General features: G+C 46.6%; 1 protein-coding gene and 1 non-coding gene across 2 annotated transcripts; one reads left to right on the plus strand and one right to left on the minus strand.

The window, feature by feature from the left end:
• The first annotated feature begins 7534 nt into the window (after positions 1-7534).
• Positions 7535-7640, plus strand: LOC135811031 (U6 spliceosomal RNA). Its single transcript, XR_010552504.1, has one exon. It is a non-coding gene; the product is annotated as a U6 spliceosomal RNA (small nuclear RNA).
• A 3765-nt stretch (positions 7641-11405) lies between these two features.
• LOC135810510 (zinc finger MYM-type protein 1-like) lies at positions 11406-13571 on the minus strand. The gene has a single exon (XM_065324000.1). It carries the CDS (start codon positions 13569-13571, stop codon positions 11406-11408), a length of 2166 nt encoding a protein of 721 aa, XP_065180072.1.
• Positions 13572-18426: the final 4855 nt, after the last annotated feature.

Below are 18426 nucleotides of genomic sequence, written 5' to 3' on the forward strand. Positions count from 1 at the left end.
ACCTGGCCGCATAAAACCAGGCACCACATATCTACAGCCAAGAAAGAAATGGAAGAAGATGGGCAGACATGAAGGGTGGGAGGGTGGGGACACTGGTGAGACACAAAAAACTGACTGAAGGAGTCAGGCAAAAAGAACAGCAACAAAAAGCGAAAACATCAGATTCCATATTCGCAAGACAAATAATTTTGATGCGCGAGAAATAATTTCTCGCCTCACTCACTCCGCTCGGCCGGCGAGAAATAAAACGTCCCTGGTTTGAGTAGGGGTGGTGTGAATGACTCGGGTGACATTTCCTTTCTTTCGTATCTGGCTTGCCAGCATTGAGTTTCAGAGAGGAAAGAGCAGTATGAGCCATCCGTGACCTAAGTTCCTAACACTTTGAATTTTCCATGAAGTGCAAACTTGAACTTTCAATTTGTGATTTTGCTCACAGTGGATATAGTTTGATGTGCTACTCACCAGATCAAGCACATGACCCGGGGTCCTCTTCAGTGGTGTGATTTGCCAGCACGATGCAAGCCAGATATTGATGGATTGAAGAAGGCCGATAGGTATACATTTACCATCACAGTGAATCGTTGAAGAATCAGAATGTAGCTCAGTGGTTTAGCGCATTGGTCATGAATAGCAGGGGGGGGGTCCCTGTCCCCTATGGATCTTCTATCTGTGAAGTGATATCAGCGTATAATTATAATGCAGCAACGCGATCCCTACACTGCTGCAGTACACCAGTGCACAAGTGACATGAAATCTGTGATCACTTTGTGCATTTGAAGCTTTCAAAGTTGAGCATCTGTTGTCCAATCGCTTAGATATATTTATGCTGGAAAATGCAAGACTCGTCTTAGCACATTCCCGAAGAGATTTTTTGCGCCATATTTGAACTAATTCAAATATCAGATGTTTCGGACTTCAGTACTCTGGTAGTGTAGTCGAAGCACACTGCGGGAAAACATGTAAATGTTAGAAAAATAAGAACAGTAACTGGACCGTTCTCTGTGTGCTCTTTGGCCACTCTTGTGAAGAAATGTTGACACTAACAATGAACATTGAACAAAAATCTGATCCAACCTGGATGCGAACCTTCAACCTCTGGATTATGAAGACAATTATAAGGAGGTCTATCTGATTATACAGTACAGGTATGTTCTCTTCAAATGTCTCTCAGGTAAATCCAGGGGAAAGGGGAGGGGTGCAGTGTGCAGTGTGCCAGTTTATAACTCAGTCAACAGCAACTGTAACATTCTGTCCTGTGATTGGCTTCCGAATGATAGCTTGGACCTCGGTCCTACCGGTAGGACCATCATCCACAGACATGCTGCACGGCCTATGTTCAGTCTAACATTGAGGTAAACCTGGCCCTAAACTATTACTAAGGGGATAATAAAGGAGTCGAACAATTTAGACGTGATCGTGCAAGGCATATTTTTATTTTGTTTTTATTTATTCGACATCTTATGGCTTCCGATGGCAGCCGAAACGGGAAGATGTGGGTGATAGCCAACTATGGTAAAAGAAGGAGAAAAGTATATACATGAAAAGGAAACAGCCGAAAAGCTATATTGATTAGTTTTTTTACTTGCAAGTATTATTATTATGGTGCACTCAGTCATCAGCAGGCCCTCAGATTCACTTTAAATTCTTTCAATGATGCAGAAGTCTTCACTGAGTCGGGAAGTTGTAGCCACGCACAGTAGCCCTAGAAGAATGGCGATCTTGTGAATTGCGTTGACTTGGCCTTGGGAAGAGACACTTTGTTTCTGGTTGAGCGGCCCGAAACAAACCAGTTATAAGGCTTTATATGTTCAGGAACACAACCCAAGAGCATTCGATGAACCAATATAAAGAGGCAAGTTAGTCGGCGTTGCTCTAACGGAGTAATCTGAGCTAATAAGTACAACTCATTGGAGGGAAAGGAAGGTTTCTTCGAGACCAAAATTTTAGAACTTTCTTATGATGAACTTCAATGGAATTGAATTTATTGCGAAATACCATTATTATTATTATTATTATTATTTTTGTTTTACAGCGGAAGCTCAACAGTGCAGCTGCACAAATATGAAGAGGCCGATGGAAACAGCCTATTATAACCATGGAAACCGAGTATGGAATTATGCACTTCACTGCCATGGCAGGCTAAGAAAGACAATAGGTTCTCACCACAATCGATGTGCCATGGTAAAAATTCACTTTGGACATACTGTAGTGTCGCGTATAAAAGCATGACCTGCATAGAAGCATGAGTCGAATATTATTATTTATTTATATTATTATTAAGAAAGGTTTGCTCCCCACACCGGAGCTCGCGCTATTCCGCCGACTTTACTTGACACTTGACTGACTCACGACTGCCATCCAGAGCACACGAGAAGTCCATCGAACCTTCGACTCGGCAAACCTGCAAGAAAGCACCACTCCCTGCTCAATACACAGTGTTTCGGGGAATTCACCCCTCATCAGTTGAGCTTGAGTAGGCTGAGGAAGATTGTGCCTGAAGAGCACCACTTATATAGTGCTCTCCAGGCACAATCATCACCAGGGATACAAACTTACAGAGACGCTCCGCTTCCAGCGCGACAAACACCTCGTGAACACCAGATAGCAGCGTGAGTCAGTGTCGCTCCTGGACGGTGAGACAGACGTCGAGGACCCTCGGTCATTCGCAACGCTGTCACCTCCAAACCAACTAGTCGCAAGCCCGCGCTGGACACAACAGTACGAAGTAGTGGTTGCGACTTCGGCGATGATTTTGTAAGAAAGGTTTGCTCCCCACACCGGAGCTCGCGCTATTCCGCCGACTTTACTTGACACTTGACTGACTCACGACTGCCATCCAGAGCACACGAGAAGTCCATCGAACCTTCGACTCGGCAAACCTGCAAGAAAGCACCACTCCCTGCTCAATACACAGTGTTTCGGGGAATTCACCCCTCATCAGTTGAGCTTGAGTAGGCTGAGGAAGATTGTGCCTGAAGAGCACCACTTATATAGTGCTCTCCAGGCACAATCATCACCAGGGATACAAACTTACAGAGACGCTCCGCTTCCAGCGCGACAAACACCTCGTGAACACCAGATAGCAGCGTGAGTCAGTGTCGCTCCTGGACGGTGAGACAGACGTCGAGGACCCTCGGTCATTCGCAACGCTGTCACCTCCAAACCAACTAGTCGCAAGCCCGCGCTGGACACAACAGTACGAAGTAGTGGTTGCGACTTCGGCGATGATTTTGTAAGAAAGGTTTGCTCCCCACACCGGAGCTCGCGCTATTCCGCCGACTTTACTTGACACTTGACTGACTCACGACTGCCATCCAGAGCACACGAGAAGTCCATCGAACCTTCGACTCGGCAAACCTGCAAGAAAGCACCACTCCCTGCTCAATACACAGTGTTTCGGGGAATTCACCCCTCATCAGTTGAGCTTGAGTAGGCTGAGGAAGATTGTGCCTGAAGAGCACCACTTATATAGTGCTCTCCAGGCACAATCATCACCAGGGATACAAACTTACAGAGACGCTCCGCTTCCAGCGCGACAAACACCTCGTGAACACCAGATAGCAGCGTGAGTCAGTGTCAGTGTCAAGTAAAGTCGGCGGAATAGCGCGAGCTCCGGTGTGGGGAGCAAACCTTTCTTACAAAATCATCGCCGAAGTCGCAACCACTACTTCGTACTGTTGTGTCCAGCGCGGGCTTGCGACTAGTTGGTTTGGAGGTGACAGCGTTGCGAATGACCGAGGGTCCTCGACGTCTGTCTCACCGTCCAGGAGCGACACTGACTCACGCTGCTATCTGGTGTTCACGAGGTGTTTGTCGCGCTGGAAGCGGAGCGTCTCTGTAAGTTGGTATCCCTGGTGATGATTGTGCCTGGAGAGCACTATATAAGTGGTGCTCTTCAGGCACAATCTTCCTCAGCCTACTCAAGCTCAACTGATGAGGGGTGAATTCCCCGAAACACTGTGTATTGAGCAGGGAGTGGTGCTTTCTTGCTGGTTTGCCGAGTCGAAGGTTCGATGGACTTCTCGTGTGCTCTGGATGGCAGTCGTGAGTCAGTCAAGTGTCAAGTAAAGTCGGCGGAATAGCGCGAGCTCCGGTGTGGGGAGCAAACCTTTCTTACAAAATCATCGCCGAAGTCGCAACCACTACTTCGTTATATTATTATTATTATTATTATTATTAGACACAATCTCATAGCATGTGACAAGCATAGCTAATGCAGGGACAGAATCCCCTGAGACAAGGGCGTTGAGCCAGCCACGGCAATAGTAAGCTAGGAAAACAAATATGAATTAAAGCAGAAAATGAATGGAAAATTACAAAGAAAAACGATTAACGGAAGTGAGCACTATCAAAATTCGTGCATCACCCAGGTATTCGAGAATGTTCTTCGATAATAATTATTGCGTCTAGTTTAGTTGTGATAGTAGATCTTTAAACTGACCAATAGAAGAACAAGTTTTCAGACCGTATGGAAATGATAACCAATGAGAGTAGCCTGAAAACAAAGGGGACTTTAGATACTGGGATGACTTAACAAGAGGCAGGATGAGCGCGTTACGGGTTGAGCTTGTCGAAAACCAATTGTACTTCATCATGTGTGAAGGGGTGTTATGAAGAAATATTTTATGAACCAGTGTACAGAGATGGTGCTTATGACGAACGGAGATAGGAGAAGTGTGTGCAAGTCGATAAAGGGCATCCGAAGGAAAACATCGATCCTTGTTGTAAAGAATTTTAAGTATAAATCTACATGTATGGTGGACTTCTAATTGGTTCAGAGTTGTGTCAGAAAGGCCACACCAAGCGGTATCACAATAGTCGAATATAGGGGAATAGAAGCCGATTTTTGAAGCGCGCCTTGACACAGAAGCATGGTTTGAATAGAAGCCGCTCCCTGTAAAGTACATGCGCGAGTACATGCGTGGCAGTGTGCACTGCACAGTGCAGACTAATGATGTCGACGTGGAAGCATGTTTCTAATAGAAGCATAACTTGAATAGAAGCAGGGTTTGAACCCCGGCTTATACGGTCGTAAGCATCTGCTTTTATACGCAACATTACGGTAGTTGCTAGCGCTGCGATAGGAGCATGTGCGGCCATTTTAACAAATTGATAAAAGTGCACATATGCAACGCACTGGATATAACGTTAGTCTTGCATTTTGCACCATTACTTTGCCTTACAAAGACCTTCTCTCAACAATTTTTTGATAAATTTTCAACCAAAAAGCACTTTTCTCGGAGTGATTTCTTGGGTCCTGCTGGTAGGACGGCATGCAAGCCAAATCGGACGGCATGCAAGCTATCATTAAGGATTGGTTCACATAAGCCAAATCGGCGCCGGGAAGTACTGGCGGTGAGCTAGCTCCCAATCCGTCCCGCATACGGTACGAGGACTGCTGTGGTGCCATGTATACTACAAAGTATTTATTTTATTTTTTTACTATTGAACACTCACTGCATGATGAACTAAAATGAGGAGAAGAACTCGACACAATGGTACATATCCAGCAGGACGGAGTGGGTGGGACCTGTGAAGCTCAGCCGACCAAGGGTCTCGGCATCACAGCTGCACATGTGCACCAAAGGAAACAAAATGGGGAGTGGAAGGGCGGGGAGGGGAGCAGGAGAGCAGGAGAGCAAGAACTCTAAGGGTAGGAAAGAGAGAAGGGAGGGGAGAAAACCAGGAAACTTGTTATTCCAAGATATGAGTGCAAACAAGTACGCAAACAAGTACAAAGATAGCAGTATCAAGATCATGATGCTGAGGCGAAAGTAGAGGCTGATTGCCGTGCAGTTTTGACGAAAGATTATAATGGAGGAGAGTTAGAGAGAGAGATAAAGACAGATGGAAGTGCCATCTTGGCTGCCAGGGTTGACTGCAACATGGTTGAAGTGCGCTCCGAACCAAGTGCGTGGAGTCAACAGAAGTGACAAGTGACAGTGCAGGATGCGCTGCATGCACCTGGGCGAGGTGTGCTTCGCCTGCACGAAAGTATTCTATGCTCCACACCTGTCAACATGAGTACATGGAAGTACAGTCATGCACAAGTATGTACACGATCCGTCGAGAAGCCACGAATGTGTGGGACCTGGTTCTAAAGACCACCTGGCTTTAACAACCGCTTTTGCTTGCACCGTGGGGTGGTCGCTTAAACCAGGTTTTGCGGTATTTGTCTCATAAGCTGTACAAATTGATTGGTTGCTTGGTTGAGAGACTCACCTACTCTCCCCTGACTCACTTGTGAGATCTGCATTCGCCACTAAGGTGTGCAAGGCATAGGCATAGTGGTGGCCTGCGGAAGCGAAGGCTAGTTTGTGTGTTTCTGAACATTCAAGCGATGCCAACGCGAATCCCGCGAATTATTATTATTATTAGCTGTACAACAGTCAAGCAGATCATCCGAGAAGGACGGGTTGGTATGCTGACTATATTTGCCACCTTGAAGCAACTGCAAGAATGGCGAGCAGACCTCATCTTTAGCTTCTATTTAGGAATATTTAGGACGAGTCTTGGTTTGAAATTTTGACAAAGTCTGGGTCCCGGCACCGGCGATCACCAGCGCAAACGGTTCGCAAACCACTTTTGATCAAAATTGTACGGGATCGGTCCCAGAGCAGATCGCAAGAGTTGGGCACTGCAAAACTTTGCTGGCGATCCCTTGCGATTTTTTACCATATGATTTGGTTGTGATTGCACTGGCTCTAGGCATCGGCGGATAATGCTAGCATAATAACTAGCATAATGACCCATGTGGGGAAGACCGGCACTGCCCTAGCATAAAGCCTCCAAATGTGACCTTGTCTAGCACAATCGATGTGTGAAACTAGGACTACGTCCAGATGAAAGTGTATGCTGGATGCCACCGTTACCAGAAGCGTGTTTGGCACTGTTTGCTGCGTTTACGGAGTTGTTCAAACTGCACTGACTTGTACTTGGAGCTAAATATAGCATTGTGCACATTTTTTGCAAATTTGATTTCCAAATTTGCAATGCTTGTCTTGAAGTTCAATGTCAATTTTCTTTGTGTGTTATGTTTCCACCGTGTTTGCCCTGTGATACTGCCATATTCCGAGTGACTGCATAGGGAAGTCATTATTTCCCACCGCATGTATTGACATTTTTGTAGCACTATCGGCACTGCTAGCATTATAACTAGCATAATCGCTCCAAATAACTAGCAGTGCTAGTAGCACAATTTCCTCAAATAACTAGCATTATCCGCCGGTGCCTAACTGGCTCTCATAAATTGCCATGCGCCGGAAGAGATTGCAAGAGGCCCACCGCCGATGACTCCCGGCGCATACCGGCGATATGTGAACCAACCCTAAACTGGCGGTTGCTAGGACAACGCAGTAGGCAGGCACCACGCGAGACACCTCAAGCCAAGGAAATATTTCTTGTTTGCATATCACATATTCACCAAGTCCCTGGGCTTTGTATCGTCCCATTTTTGGCCGTAGCGCGTTTCCTGATCATACCCACGTAGATAGGCGGAGGCACTATATAAACCACCCCCGATGACAATAATGTTGTATCACTTCGGTGTTACATATACTAAAATTGGAACGATACAGAGAAGATTAGCATGGCCCCTGCGCAAGGATGACACGCAAATCCCTGAAGCGTTCCATATTTTTTGCCAGTCTAGGCTGAGGGGAGGTGCCTGGCACCATGCGGGCATGGAAAGATATGTTTTTTCTTCACTATAACTATTGGTGTCTGAAAAGTTTGTTCAAGTTTGATGAAGCAATTTTGCCTTGATATTTGTATGTGTACAACAGTACAAAATAAGGAAGTGAATTTAGAGGCGCTTCTGACATCAAATATGCCAGCGAAGTTGTGAGGCGCTGCGCAAAACCCGCAAACTGCATATTTTCTAAAAAATGAGAATTTTGAACTAGGGGTCAAAGGGGTGTACCGGGTTATTATTATTATTATTATTATTATTATTTGAGGGATTCCCCAAAGGCCGAAGCCTAAATCAAGGGGGTCTCCGAGAATAAATATACGTGTACAATGCGTGTGCAATAGGGTGCAATTCTTAAAAGAAAGAAAATATTACGATAAAAAAAGATTAATGTGAAGAGGTTAAATAAGAAGTCGTAGAAGCAAGCGAAAAGGGTACTGGTAAAGAAGGGGGGGGGGGTAATCAGGAAGTGAGAAAACCTCGAGGATGGAATCTATACCTGTGGAAATGGGACTTAACGTGCCGGCTAAATACACCACGGGTTTCAGATATCCTAATCTCGGTAGGCAGGGAGTTCCACGTGGTGATCATGGAATGTAGTAGAGTGGATCGGAAACAGGGACCAGTGTGAGTGGGCAGGAGGTAAAAGTGGGGGGGGGATACCCGTGTACCCGCCCATTAATCTAAGGTACCGTTAGTAGGCCTTGACGGATTATGCTAGCATAATTTTTCGCATAACTCCTACCAAAATCGAATAATCGCATAATTCGAGGCAAATTGCATACAAATCGCATAAATTGGAATAATCCGACTGTTCGCATCAAATTCCATACAGTTGTACATGTTTTACAAGTGCAAGTAGAAGTAGATGCACCAGGACGTCGGAGGTTTACGACTCCCTTGATAACATGTCCAGTCCACTACAATCAGTGACGGTCGCAGGTAGGTCGGACGGTGCGTTGACCCCGTTGAACTTTTGCTACTACAGTACAACGCCCTCTACAAAAAATTCACCTGTTATTTTGCACAGAACCATCATATACACATTAGCAGCATATGTGAGCATGATGCAGCATAATATGATAACTTTTAGCATAAAAATAGCATAATTCTGTCATTTTATCAGCAATGCGAAAAGCATAATTTCACGAAAATATTAGCATAATCCGTCAAGGCCTAACCGTTAGTAAAAGGGTACCCGTTTGGATTTCGATGATCCAGTCAGTACGGAGCAACACTGCTGGGATCACGCATTCCAGGCCGGAGTCAATTATTTATTTATTTATTTATTTATTTCACTCAACTCGTGGTTCATGACCAATTGGCACGCAAAGTGCGAGAGAGGGGTGATAGCCAACCACGGCAAGAAAAGAAAAGAAAGGAATATAGAAAAAGAGAAGAAAGAAGGATAGACAAGAATCCAGCAATGAGATCCTATCGTACTACATTATGCGATCGGAGTGCATTTTTAAAGCTGGAAAGACATTTTGATGTCTTAACATGCTGGGGAAGTTGCAGCCAAAGGCTGTAGGACAAAAACAGAGGAGAGTTGGTAAATGCGGCTGAATTAGCACAGGGAAGTGAGAGACTATTACGAGTGGACCGGGACAGAGAAAACCAATTGAATACGGAGAGATGAATGGGAATTTTACCTAGGCGAATTCTGTGGATCAAAACGCAAAGCTGCTGTTTGCGATTATCTTGCAGTGGCTGAGTATTGCTGATACAATAGAGCTCAAGACTAGGAAATAAACGCTGCTTGTTCAACAATATTTTAAGAAGAGATTTATGTTGGATTTCAAGTTTTATTTACAACTCCACGCTGGATGTCTGCATTGTTATTGCATTTTTGCACCTAGTTGATCTACCTCTGCGACTATCAGACACCAATCAATTTTGCGAATCACAATGTGATATCAAAATGCAATCCGAGAACAGATCAATTAAAATATTGATTTATGTGAAAACTGCGCAAAAAATAAACATGGCTACTGAAGGGTACCAGTTAACCTGCACGTTAAGAAAATTACCCGTTCGTTAGTTAAAGCTACACCCCTTTGACCCCTAGAATTTTCTTATGTCTGATTATACAGAGGAATTGTGTGTTGCTCCTAGGGACCGGCGGATTCTGCTCGAAAAGGTGGCAGATTCTGCTCGAAAAGCAGTGAAATTGGCAGAACCATCCAAACCTTATGGCGGGCAATTCCTCGAATTCTGCTCCGTTTTTTTATCCACATGCCAAACATGCATGAAACTTACCAGAAAAAGTACCGAATTCTGCTAATTTGTCTGCCGGCAGAATCTGCTGGACCCTAGTTGCTCCCAACATGGGAGCTCGCGGTTTTCCTGCCGACTTGAATTCTCACTTGACTGACTCACGACTGCCATCCAGTGTGCACGAAAAGTCCATCGAACCGTCCCGTGTGACTCAGTAAACCTGCAAGAAAGCACCACTCCCTGCTTAATACACAGTGTTTCGGGGAATTGACCCCTCATCAGTTGAGCTTGAGTAGGCTGAGGAAGATTGTGCCTGAATAGCACTACTTACATGTATATAGTGCTCTCCACGCACTAACATCACCAGGGATACAGACTTACAGAGACACTCCGTTTCCAGCGCGACAAACACCTCGTGAACACCAGGTAGGAGCATGAGTCAGTATCGCTCATGGAGGTGTTGAACAAGCGCCGAGGACCGTTGGCCATTAACAACGTTGTTGCCAGCAAACCATCTAATTCGCAAGCCCACGCTGGGGCCAACAATGTGAAGAAGAGGTTGGTGCGACTTCGGCGATACTTGGGGAATTGTGTGTTGCTCCCTACATGGGAGCTCGCGGTTTTCCTGACTTCTTCAGCAGTTCAGGGTACACTACTAATAATTATACTTTAAAGGGGAAGTTAAGGCAAAAATTAAAATTTCACCAGTTGTAGTCTTCGGGGTGCTGAGTCGAATGGTCGTGGTCCGAGGAAGCTGAGACGCTCCCTTCCTACTTGAATCCCAATCGAACTCGCGCACTTCCACCGAAACTGGGTGACTGCGCCCTACGAGATGGGGATTTGTATGCAAAATGTCACTAAAAGCGCCATTTCGTTCTTATAAAAGCACGGATGACCGCGATTGGCCCATATGTTGTAGTCTTTTGGACGGTGACTCGACTGGTTTTGGTCCGAAAAGGCTGCGATGCAGCGTTCTTCCTTTATTCCCAATCGAACATGGTTGAACAAGCGGTCACGTGCTCCTGCGTACGCCAGTCACCTGGTCACCCAGGGGCGTCGGAAGGAGATTTCAAGTGGGGCGGCCAGTTGTGAAGGGGGGGGGGGCGACGGCGGAACACAATAGTACAATGAACACTACAGCAGGAGGGGGGGGGGGGAAGATACTGTCAGCCCACCAGTGCACACTAAGACCATCATAGCCAGGAAGAGGTCGAATGCATGCCAGTTATGTCTTGACATGCGCGGTGCGGAACTACTGTACAACCAGCCAATGCATTGGCTGCATCACCAGGTTCTAATAGGAATACGTGTTGAATAGAACAATACACACTTAAGTTGCTACTCCGAGTTTCACGCTTGTGAAACGATGAAACCGCCACACCGCTGTGTGAACAATACATGTGAACGATGTCATAATATTACGGGTGACCAATACCTCAAGAAAGTGGTCCAATAGTCTCGAACTATATACACGAAGTGGAAGCCGGAATGGGGAAGCTCAGTCCAAATCAGCTGCCACAAATCTTCCGAAGATAGACTGGCGGTGGTCGGACCCTTGCGTGAAAGAGTTGCCGATGGCCAGAAGGTTGAGGCTGTCGATGCGCTCCACATGGGCATTTAGGAGGATCAAGCTGTTCATCCTTGCCTGCCCCATTGTCGACCTCAGGTAGCTCTTGATGCGCCTCAGGCCGCTGAATGATCTCTCGCTCGCTGCATTGGTTGCAGGCATCACCAGGATCAGGCTGGCCAACGTGCACACCTCATCCATCAGTGACCGCTGGCCTGGAGATAGACTGGTGATGTGCTCCAGGATAGCATACAGACAATCGCAGTTGGCTGGCACGGACTTCTTCAGGATCGATAGCTGCAACTCCAGGTTCTTGCGGTCGAAGTCGGCACCGTACCGTGCACACACTGCAGCCAGCTCCACTGCTGCGTCCTCTCCCTTCGCCGACTTCAACAGCAGACTCTCCAGTTGGCTGTACACTTGGTAACCTGGCTGGTCGAAGCGATCCTGGATGCCATTGACGAGCAGATCCAGGGCTTCATAGAAGACTTGACGGTATTTTGCCTTCACATCAGGGACGACATACCCTGCTCCTTCGCCCACTTCAAGCCGTCTGGGAGCTTTGCGTCGCCTTGGAAGGACGGGCTCGTCCACGGAGGATTCGTCTGCCATGGTTGTCGCCCGTGTCCAGAAGAGGTCAAAGTGATCATCACTGCGTAGACCTTGGAGTGTGGCGACGGTCAAGGCAGCAACCTTCTGGCCCTCGGCAGCCGACAGTCGCGACGATTGCAAGGCTCTGCTGAGATTGTCGCTGTGTCGGAGCAACATTTCCCCCAGCACAACACCATAAAAGAAGTCAAATGACTTCATGTAGGTGGCCACGTCGATGATCCTTCCTCTCATCTCTGTCTCCTTGACAATGGCAAGAGCCTCATCCCACAGCTGGAGCAGTATCTCGTAATTCTTCAGGATACTGTCAAGAGAATCTGCTTTCACTGTCCATCGTGTGGGGCATAGCACACGGATACCAGGAGACTGCAGTGCAATCTCCTCCTTGAGCCTTTGCAGCAGGGCATCTCGGCGTGGTGACTTCTTGATCAGCTTTGTGATTTCCTGCACGATGTCAAGGCTGTTTCGTAGCGTGGCACACTTCTTGACGGCATCCATGCACGCCAGGTTCAGTGAGTGGCCGTAGCAGTGAGTGTAGATAGCCCTTGGCTCTTCCTTCTGCAACAGTGCTGCCACGCCACTTCTCCGCCCAGACATTGCGGATGCTCCATCGTAGCATTGACCACGCACACAGTTGATGCTAATGCCAAGACGTAGCAGTATGTCCTTGATGACCGTGACGAGTACAGATGCCTGCGTTGAATCGACCACGTACATTCCGACCAAATCCTCATGGGGTGTCAGAGAGTTGTCTACCCAGCGAAGGCACATGACAACTTGCTCCTTGTTTGCCACATCTGTGGTTTCATCCACCATAACAGTGCAGAACTTGGCAGCCTTGACTTGATCGGCAATTGAACGGAGAACATCACTGGACATTACGCCAAGTATCTCATTCTGGATATCACCGGAGGTGTACTTACCCTTCTTCTTCCTCAGCCATGTGGACAGGCGCGTGTCGTCACCAGCACGGAGAGACATCAACTGTATGAAGTTGGAGTGGGAGTCGTCACCGTGACCACGTAATGGTAGTCCCTGGCGTGCGAGAAAGCGCAGCGAGGACAGTATCTTGAGGAAGCAGTGCCGGCTCTCTACTTTCTCGCGCTGGTGTTGCGCTGACAGGCTCTCTCCGATGTCCACTACCGCGCCTGGTAAACTTACAGCTTTCAGGACAGCTTCCTTATGACACTTGGAGTTCTGGTGCGCATCGTACTTTGTCGTAGCATCTTTCCAATTCGAGAAGCCTATATCGATGAACGCGCCATCTGCATTAGCTGACCACACCAACTTTCCTTCTGCGTGAGCGCGGAAGCAGGTGAAACAAAACACTACATCTCTGGCCTCAGAATAATGCAGCCATGACCAACGATCAAACCACTTGGCCTGGAAAGCACGTTTCACGACGGACTTCTTCCCAAACTCTCTTTTCGGAAAGTCAAAACCTCTTGGTTGATGGGGCGCATTAGGAACTACTTCAGCCTCCGCCATGATGAGCTCACCATAATCAAACTAAATTTATCAAACTAAGTTGGAGCAGAACGGCGTGGTGTCTGTAGTGACTAGTATTAGGGAAAACCTGCCTGCTGCAGTAATGCCGATTATGTTGCGAATCGTGCATGTTAGATTAGGTTAGATCATGATGTGCAACTAGACATGTCCGGTTGACACCGACCAGCAGCCAGCAGCTAGAGGCTAGTGTACACACTGAACCCAGAGGCCAGAGGTTACGCAGATATCAAAGTTCAGCGAAATACATGTACGGCATACTGCACCACGTCACCACACCGTGCACACGTACAGATGTGCACTGCATGTACTGCATGCATGCATGCATGCTGTATGCACTTTATACCCCTCCAAAAAAAAAAAAAAAAAAAAAAAATTGGCCCGGAAAGTGGGGCGGCCATGGCCGCCCCGGCCGGTGCGGTTCCGACGCCCTTGTCACCGTGCCTGCAGGGTACAACTTACTAGCCTGTTTGACCTTTTTTGGGTGCAGTCCTGTCACTCGAGTTGAACTCGAGTTGAACCTTGGTGTGAAAGTTGTCACCTGCTGGCGTGGTGACCAGGTGATTTGGGCACCCAGGAGCACGTGACCACTTGTTCAACCATGTTCGATTGGGAATAAAGGAGGAACGCTGCATCGCAGCCTTTTCGGACCAAAACCAGTCGACTCAGCGTCCAAAAGACTACAACATATGGGCCAATCGCGGTCATCCGTGCTTTTATAAGAACGAAATGGCGCTTTTAGTGACATTTTGCATACAAATCCCCATTAGGCCTTGACAGATTATGCTAATATTTTCGTGAAATTATGCTTTTCGCATTGCTGAAAAAATTGCAGAATTATGCTATTATTATGCGAAAAGTTATCATATTATGCGGCATTATGCTCACATATGCTGCTAATGTATATGATGGTTCTGTGCAAAATAATAGGTGAATTTTTTTGAAGAGGGCGTTGTACTGTAGTAGCAAAAGTTCAACGGATTCAACGCACCGTCCGACCTAGCTATGACCGCCACCCTGGTCACTGATTGTAGTGGACTGGACATGCTATCAAGGGAGTCGTAAACCTACGCCTTCCTGGTGTGTCTACTTGTACTTGTACTTGTAGAACATGTACAACTGTATGGAATTTGATGCGAACAGGCGGATTAGTCCAATTTTATGCGATTCGTATGCAATTTGCCTCGAATAATGCGATTATTCGATTTTGGTAGGAATTATGTGAAAATTTATGCTAGCATAATCTGTCAAGGCCTAATCCCCATCTCGTAGGGCGCAGTCACCCAGTTTCGGTGGAAGTGCGCGAGTTCGATTGGGATTCAAGTAGGAAGGGAGCGTCTCAGCTTCCTCGGACCACGACCATTCGACTCAGCACCCCGAAGACTACAACTGGTGAAATTTTAATTTTTGCCTTAACTTCCCCTTTAAATACAGCTTGTTTGGGTAAATTCCTGTCACGCGAGTTGAACTCGAGTTGAACCGAGTGTGAAAGTAATTAGTTGTCGCCTGCAGGCGCAGTGACCAGGTGACTGGTGTACGCAGGAGCACGTGACCACTTGTTCAACCATGTTCGATTAGGAATACGGCCCGGCCCGTATGCTGCACCGCAGCCTTTTCGGACCAAAACCAGTCGCCTCGGCGTCCAAAAGACTACAACATATGGGCCAATCGCGGTCATCCGTGATTATATAATTCAAGTAAGAACGAAATGGAGCTTTTAGAGACATTTTGCATACAAATCCCCATCTAGTAGGGCGCAGTCACCCAGTTTCGGTGGAAGCGCGCGAGTTCATTTGGGAATAACGGAGGAAGGGAGCGCCTCAGCTTCCTCAGACCAAGATCATTCGACTCAGCACCCCAAAGACTACAACTGGTGATTTTGATTTAGGCTTAACTTCCCCTTTAATCCAAGCTGTACATAGATTAGACTCGGGTGGAGAGCCAAGGATTAATTTATCAGAAGAAATAAAAAAGGCCCAAAGAGCTACAAGTTACGTGATAATAATTATTATCCACTAACACCACGAGTTACTTTACAATCAGCTCAAGCCCTCCTTGTGTTATTTCTATAAATTAGAACCTTCCAAGGTGGAAGGCTGTTGGAGTACGCAACCGAGATGTGCTAGAGCTGATTGCCAGTTGCATGTACATGTAGGTGTAGAATGTCAGTACCGTTGGTCAGTGTGGTGCAATGCTATCGCATGAGCTGTTTGTTAAGTAACTGGTGGTGTTGGTGGATAATTGCAGCGTAACTTGTAGCTCTTTGGTTCTTTTCTTCTTCTTATACAAGTACATACTGAAGTAGATTCTTCATTTATTTACGACCAGTTCTGCCCATGCATGTGTAGTATCCCTGCCCGACCAATACGGAAGCAGTACGGAACGGTACGCTTTCCAACGGCCGAAGAGAGTTGGAAAGCTTGTGTCTTTGTGGATAACTCGAAACAATTTGCGCTAAGACGCTGCAAAATCGCTCCGATTTTGGATTTCATTCCACAGAATGTGGTACCGACAAGATGCGGTCCTTGACCGCATTTCCGTCACTTCGCAGTGGCCTATCTTCCGTTTAGTTTGTTACGGAGCTTTGCCTGTTGTATATTTAGTGTATCTCCGTATGTAAGCGTACGGCGTCTGCTGCATAAAAGCGGCTGCGCTTTCTGTTTTGATGAGATTAGATTAGATAGCAACGAAAGCTAACTCGAAGAAGAAGAAATCAACCTCTAGGTGAGCACCGGAGAGAAAGTCAGTTATTTTGCCATTTCTTCTTTCACTAATAATTTTATCTCAGGTGTGTACCTGAAAGAAGTAGAATAAAACTAATTCTTGTTGATTTCACCGCGCCTACCACTCGGCTACCCATTACACATGTAGGCATACAACTGTAATGGGTAGCCGAGTGGTAGGCGCGGTGAAATCAACAAGAATTACTTTTATTCTACTTCTTTCAGGTACACACCTGAGATTTAATTATTAGTGAAAGAAGAAATGGCAAAATAACTGACTTTCTCTCCGGTGCACACCTGGAGGTTGAATAGCTCGTTTTATCAAAATCCCATCTTCATCAAAACAGAAATGCGCAGCCGCTTTTATGCAGCAGACGCCGTACGCTTACATACGGAGATACACTAAATATACATCAGGCAAAGCTCCGTATTAGTTCCGTACTGCTTCCGTATTGGTCGGGCAGGGATACTACACCCTCCCTTCCTACAGATAATCACGCCCTCGTGATTTTCAAAAAATTAGTGAGGAGTTACGAACAACAGCGTCAACCGGAAGATGGCAAATTATATCGGAAATGATAACGTTTAGAGTAGACAGAAGAAATGAACTGATAACAAATCATAAAATAGAAGTAAAAGCACACCAGGTTCACACGATCTCACGGGGTCAAAAGGGAAAGAACTGTCCTCCAAATAGGACCTGAAACCACAGCACTCTTGCTGCACTACGCTGGCACAACCCGCCAGGAACATCGCAGTTCAAAAACCGAACTGAATACACTATAACAATAAGGGGCGTTGTCACACACATTGTCCCACGTTAGCTGGGTAAGCCGTGGCTCACAATGATCAGACGCCTACCAAACTAAACTGGATTCACACACTCGCATAAAGGAAGACTGAAGAGAACAGGGAGACTGAAGGAAGACAGGAAAGAAAATGCCATACCTGGAATCAGCGTTAGTAACCACGGCGGCGGCTGGAGCTATGGCGGAGGGCGAGCGAGGTTTTATCTTCATCTTCGTTGAGCCGGTCACTCAGAGCGGCTAGCTCGGCGTCAGACAAATAACCTCCCTCCTCGTCTTGAATCATGGTCTTCACGTTGTCGATAGCATCGCTTTGCGCGACGTAAAGAGTGATGGTCTAGCCAGGAAGAGTGTTGACGAAAATCTGCATCCCACCACGGAGGCGAAGTACCAAAGTGAAGAGTGGGCTCCTGCTTCCGATTGCGTGCCGGCGAAAATCAAACGCTGCTGGTCTTGGGGAATACCCTCCTTGTCTTGGGCAGCAGCCTGCCTGTTGTCGTCCTCATCAGCTTCGCCATCACCACAAGTAGTTAACATGTAGGTAGCGGGTCGCTTGGAATCGCCATCGGAGTCTCCAGTGGATGCCATGCGGAGGGAAGGGTGATCCACGCTAGCACCCTGACTGTGCTGCAAGCTAATAAGTATGGCCAGGCCCAGGAAAGCAAGAAACATGATTCTCATCTTGATTCGTCGCACGGAGCTGCAGCGGGTTGAGCCATGGGGGTCTGGGGTCGAATCACGTTGTTTTATTTAAAACTACACCGCTGCCACCAATGTAATGGGTTGCTTAGTGGTAGGCGCGGTGAAATCAACAAGAATTACTTTTATTCTACTTCTTTCAGGTACACACCTGAGATTTAATTATTAGTGAAAGAAGAAATGGCAAAATAACTGACTTTCTCTCCGGTGCACACCTGGAGGTTGAATAGCTCGTTTTTATCAAAATCTCATCTTCATCAAAACAGAAATGCGCAGCCGCTTTTATGCAGCAGACGCCGTACGCTTACATACGGAGATACACTAAATATACATCAGGCAAAGCTCCGTATTAGTTCCGTACTGCTTCCGTATTGGTCGGGCAGGGATACTACACAACATCTAGAGTATTCTCACTGACAATCACAACTAACCTTGTACGACAGTGCTATGTGGTGGGTAACGTTTTTTTTTTTTTTTTTTTTTTTTTTTTTTACAATGATCACAGCTCACAGGCAAAGACAAAAAATTGCATAGTGGAAGCATAGTGATGGTGAGGCTTTTTGCCCTCAGCCGACCTGAGGTCTCGACGTCATGGAGACATAAAACGCA

Source organism: Sycon ciliatum, chromosome 2 (genome assembly GCF_964019385.1).
Source record: "Sycon ciliatum chromosome 2, ocSycCili1.1, whole genome shotgun sequence".
In the NCBI taxonomy this organism is placed as follows: domain Eukaryota; kingdom Metazoa; phylum Porifera; class Calcarea; order Leucosolenida; family Sycettidae; genus Sycon; species Sycon ciliatum.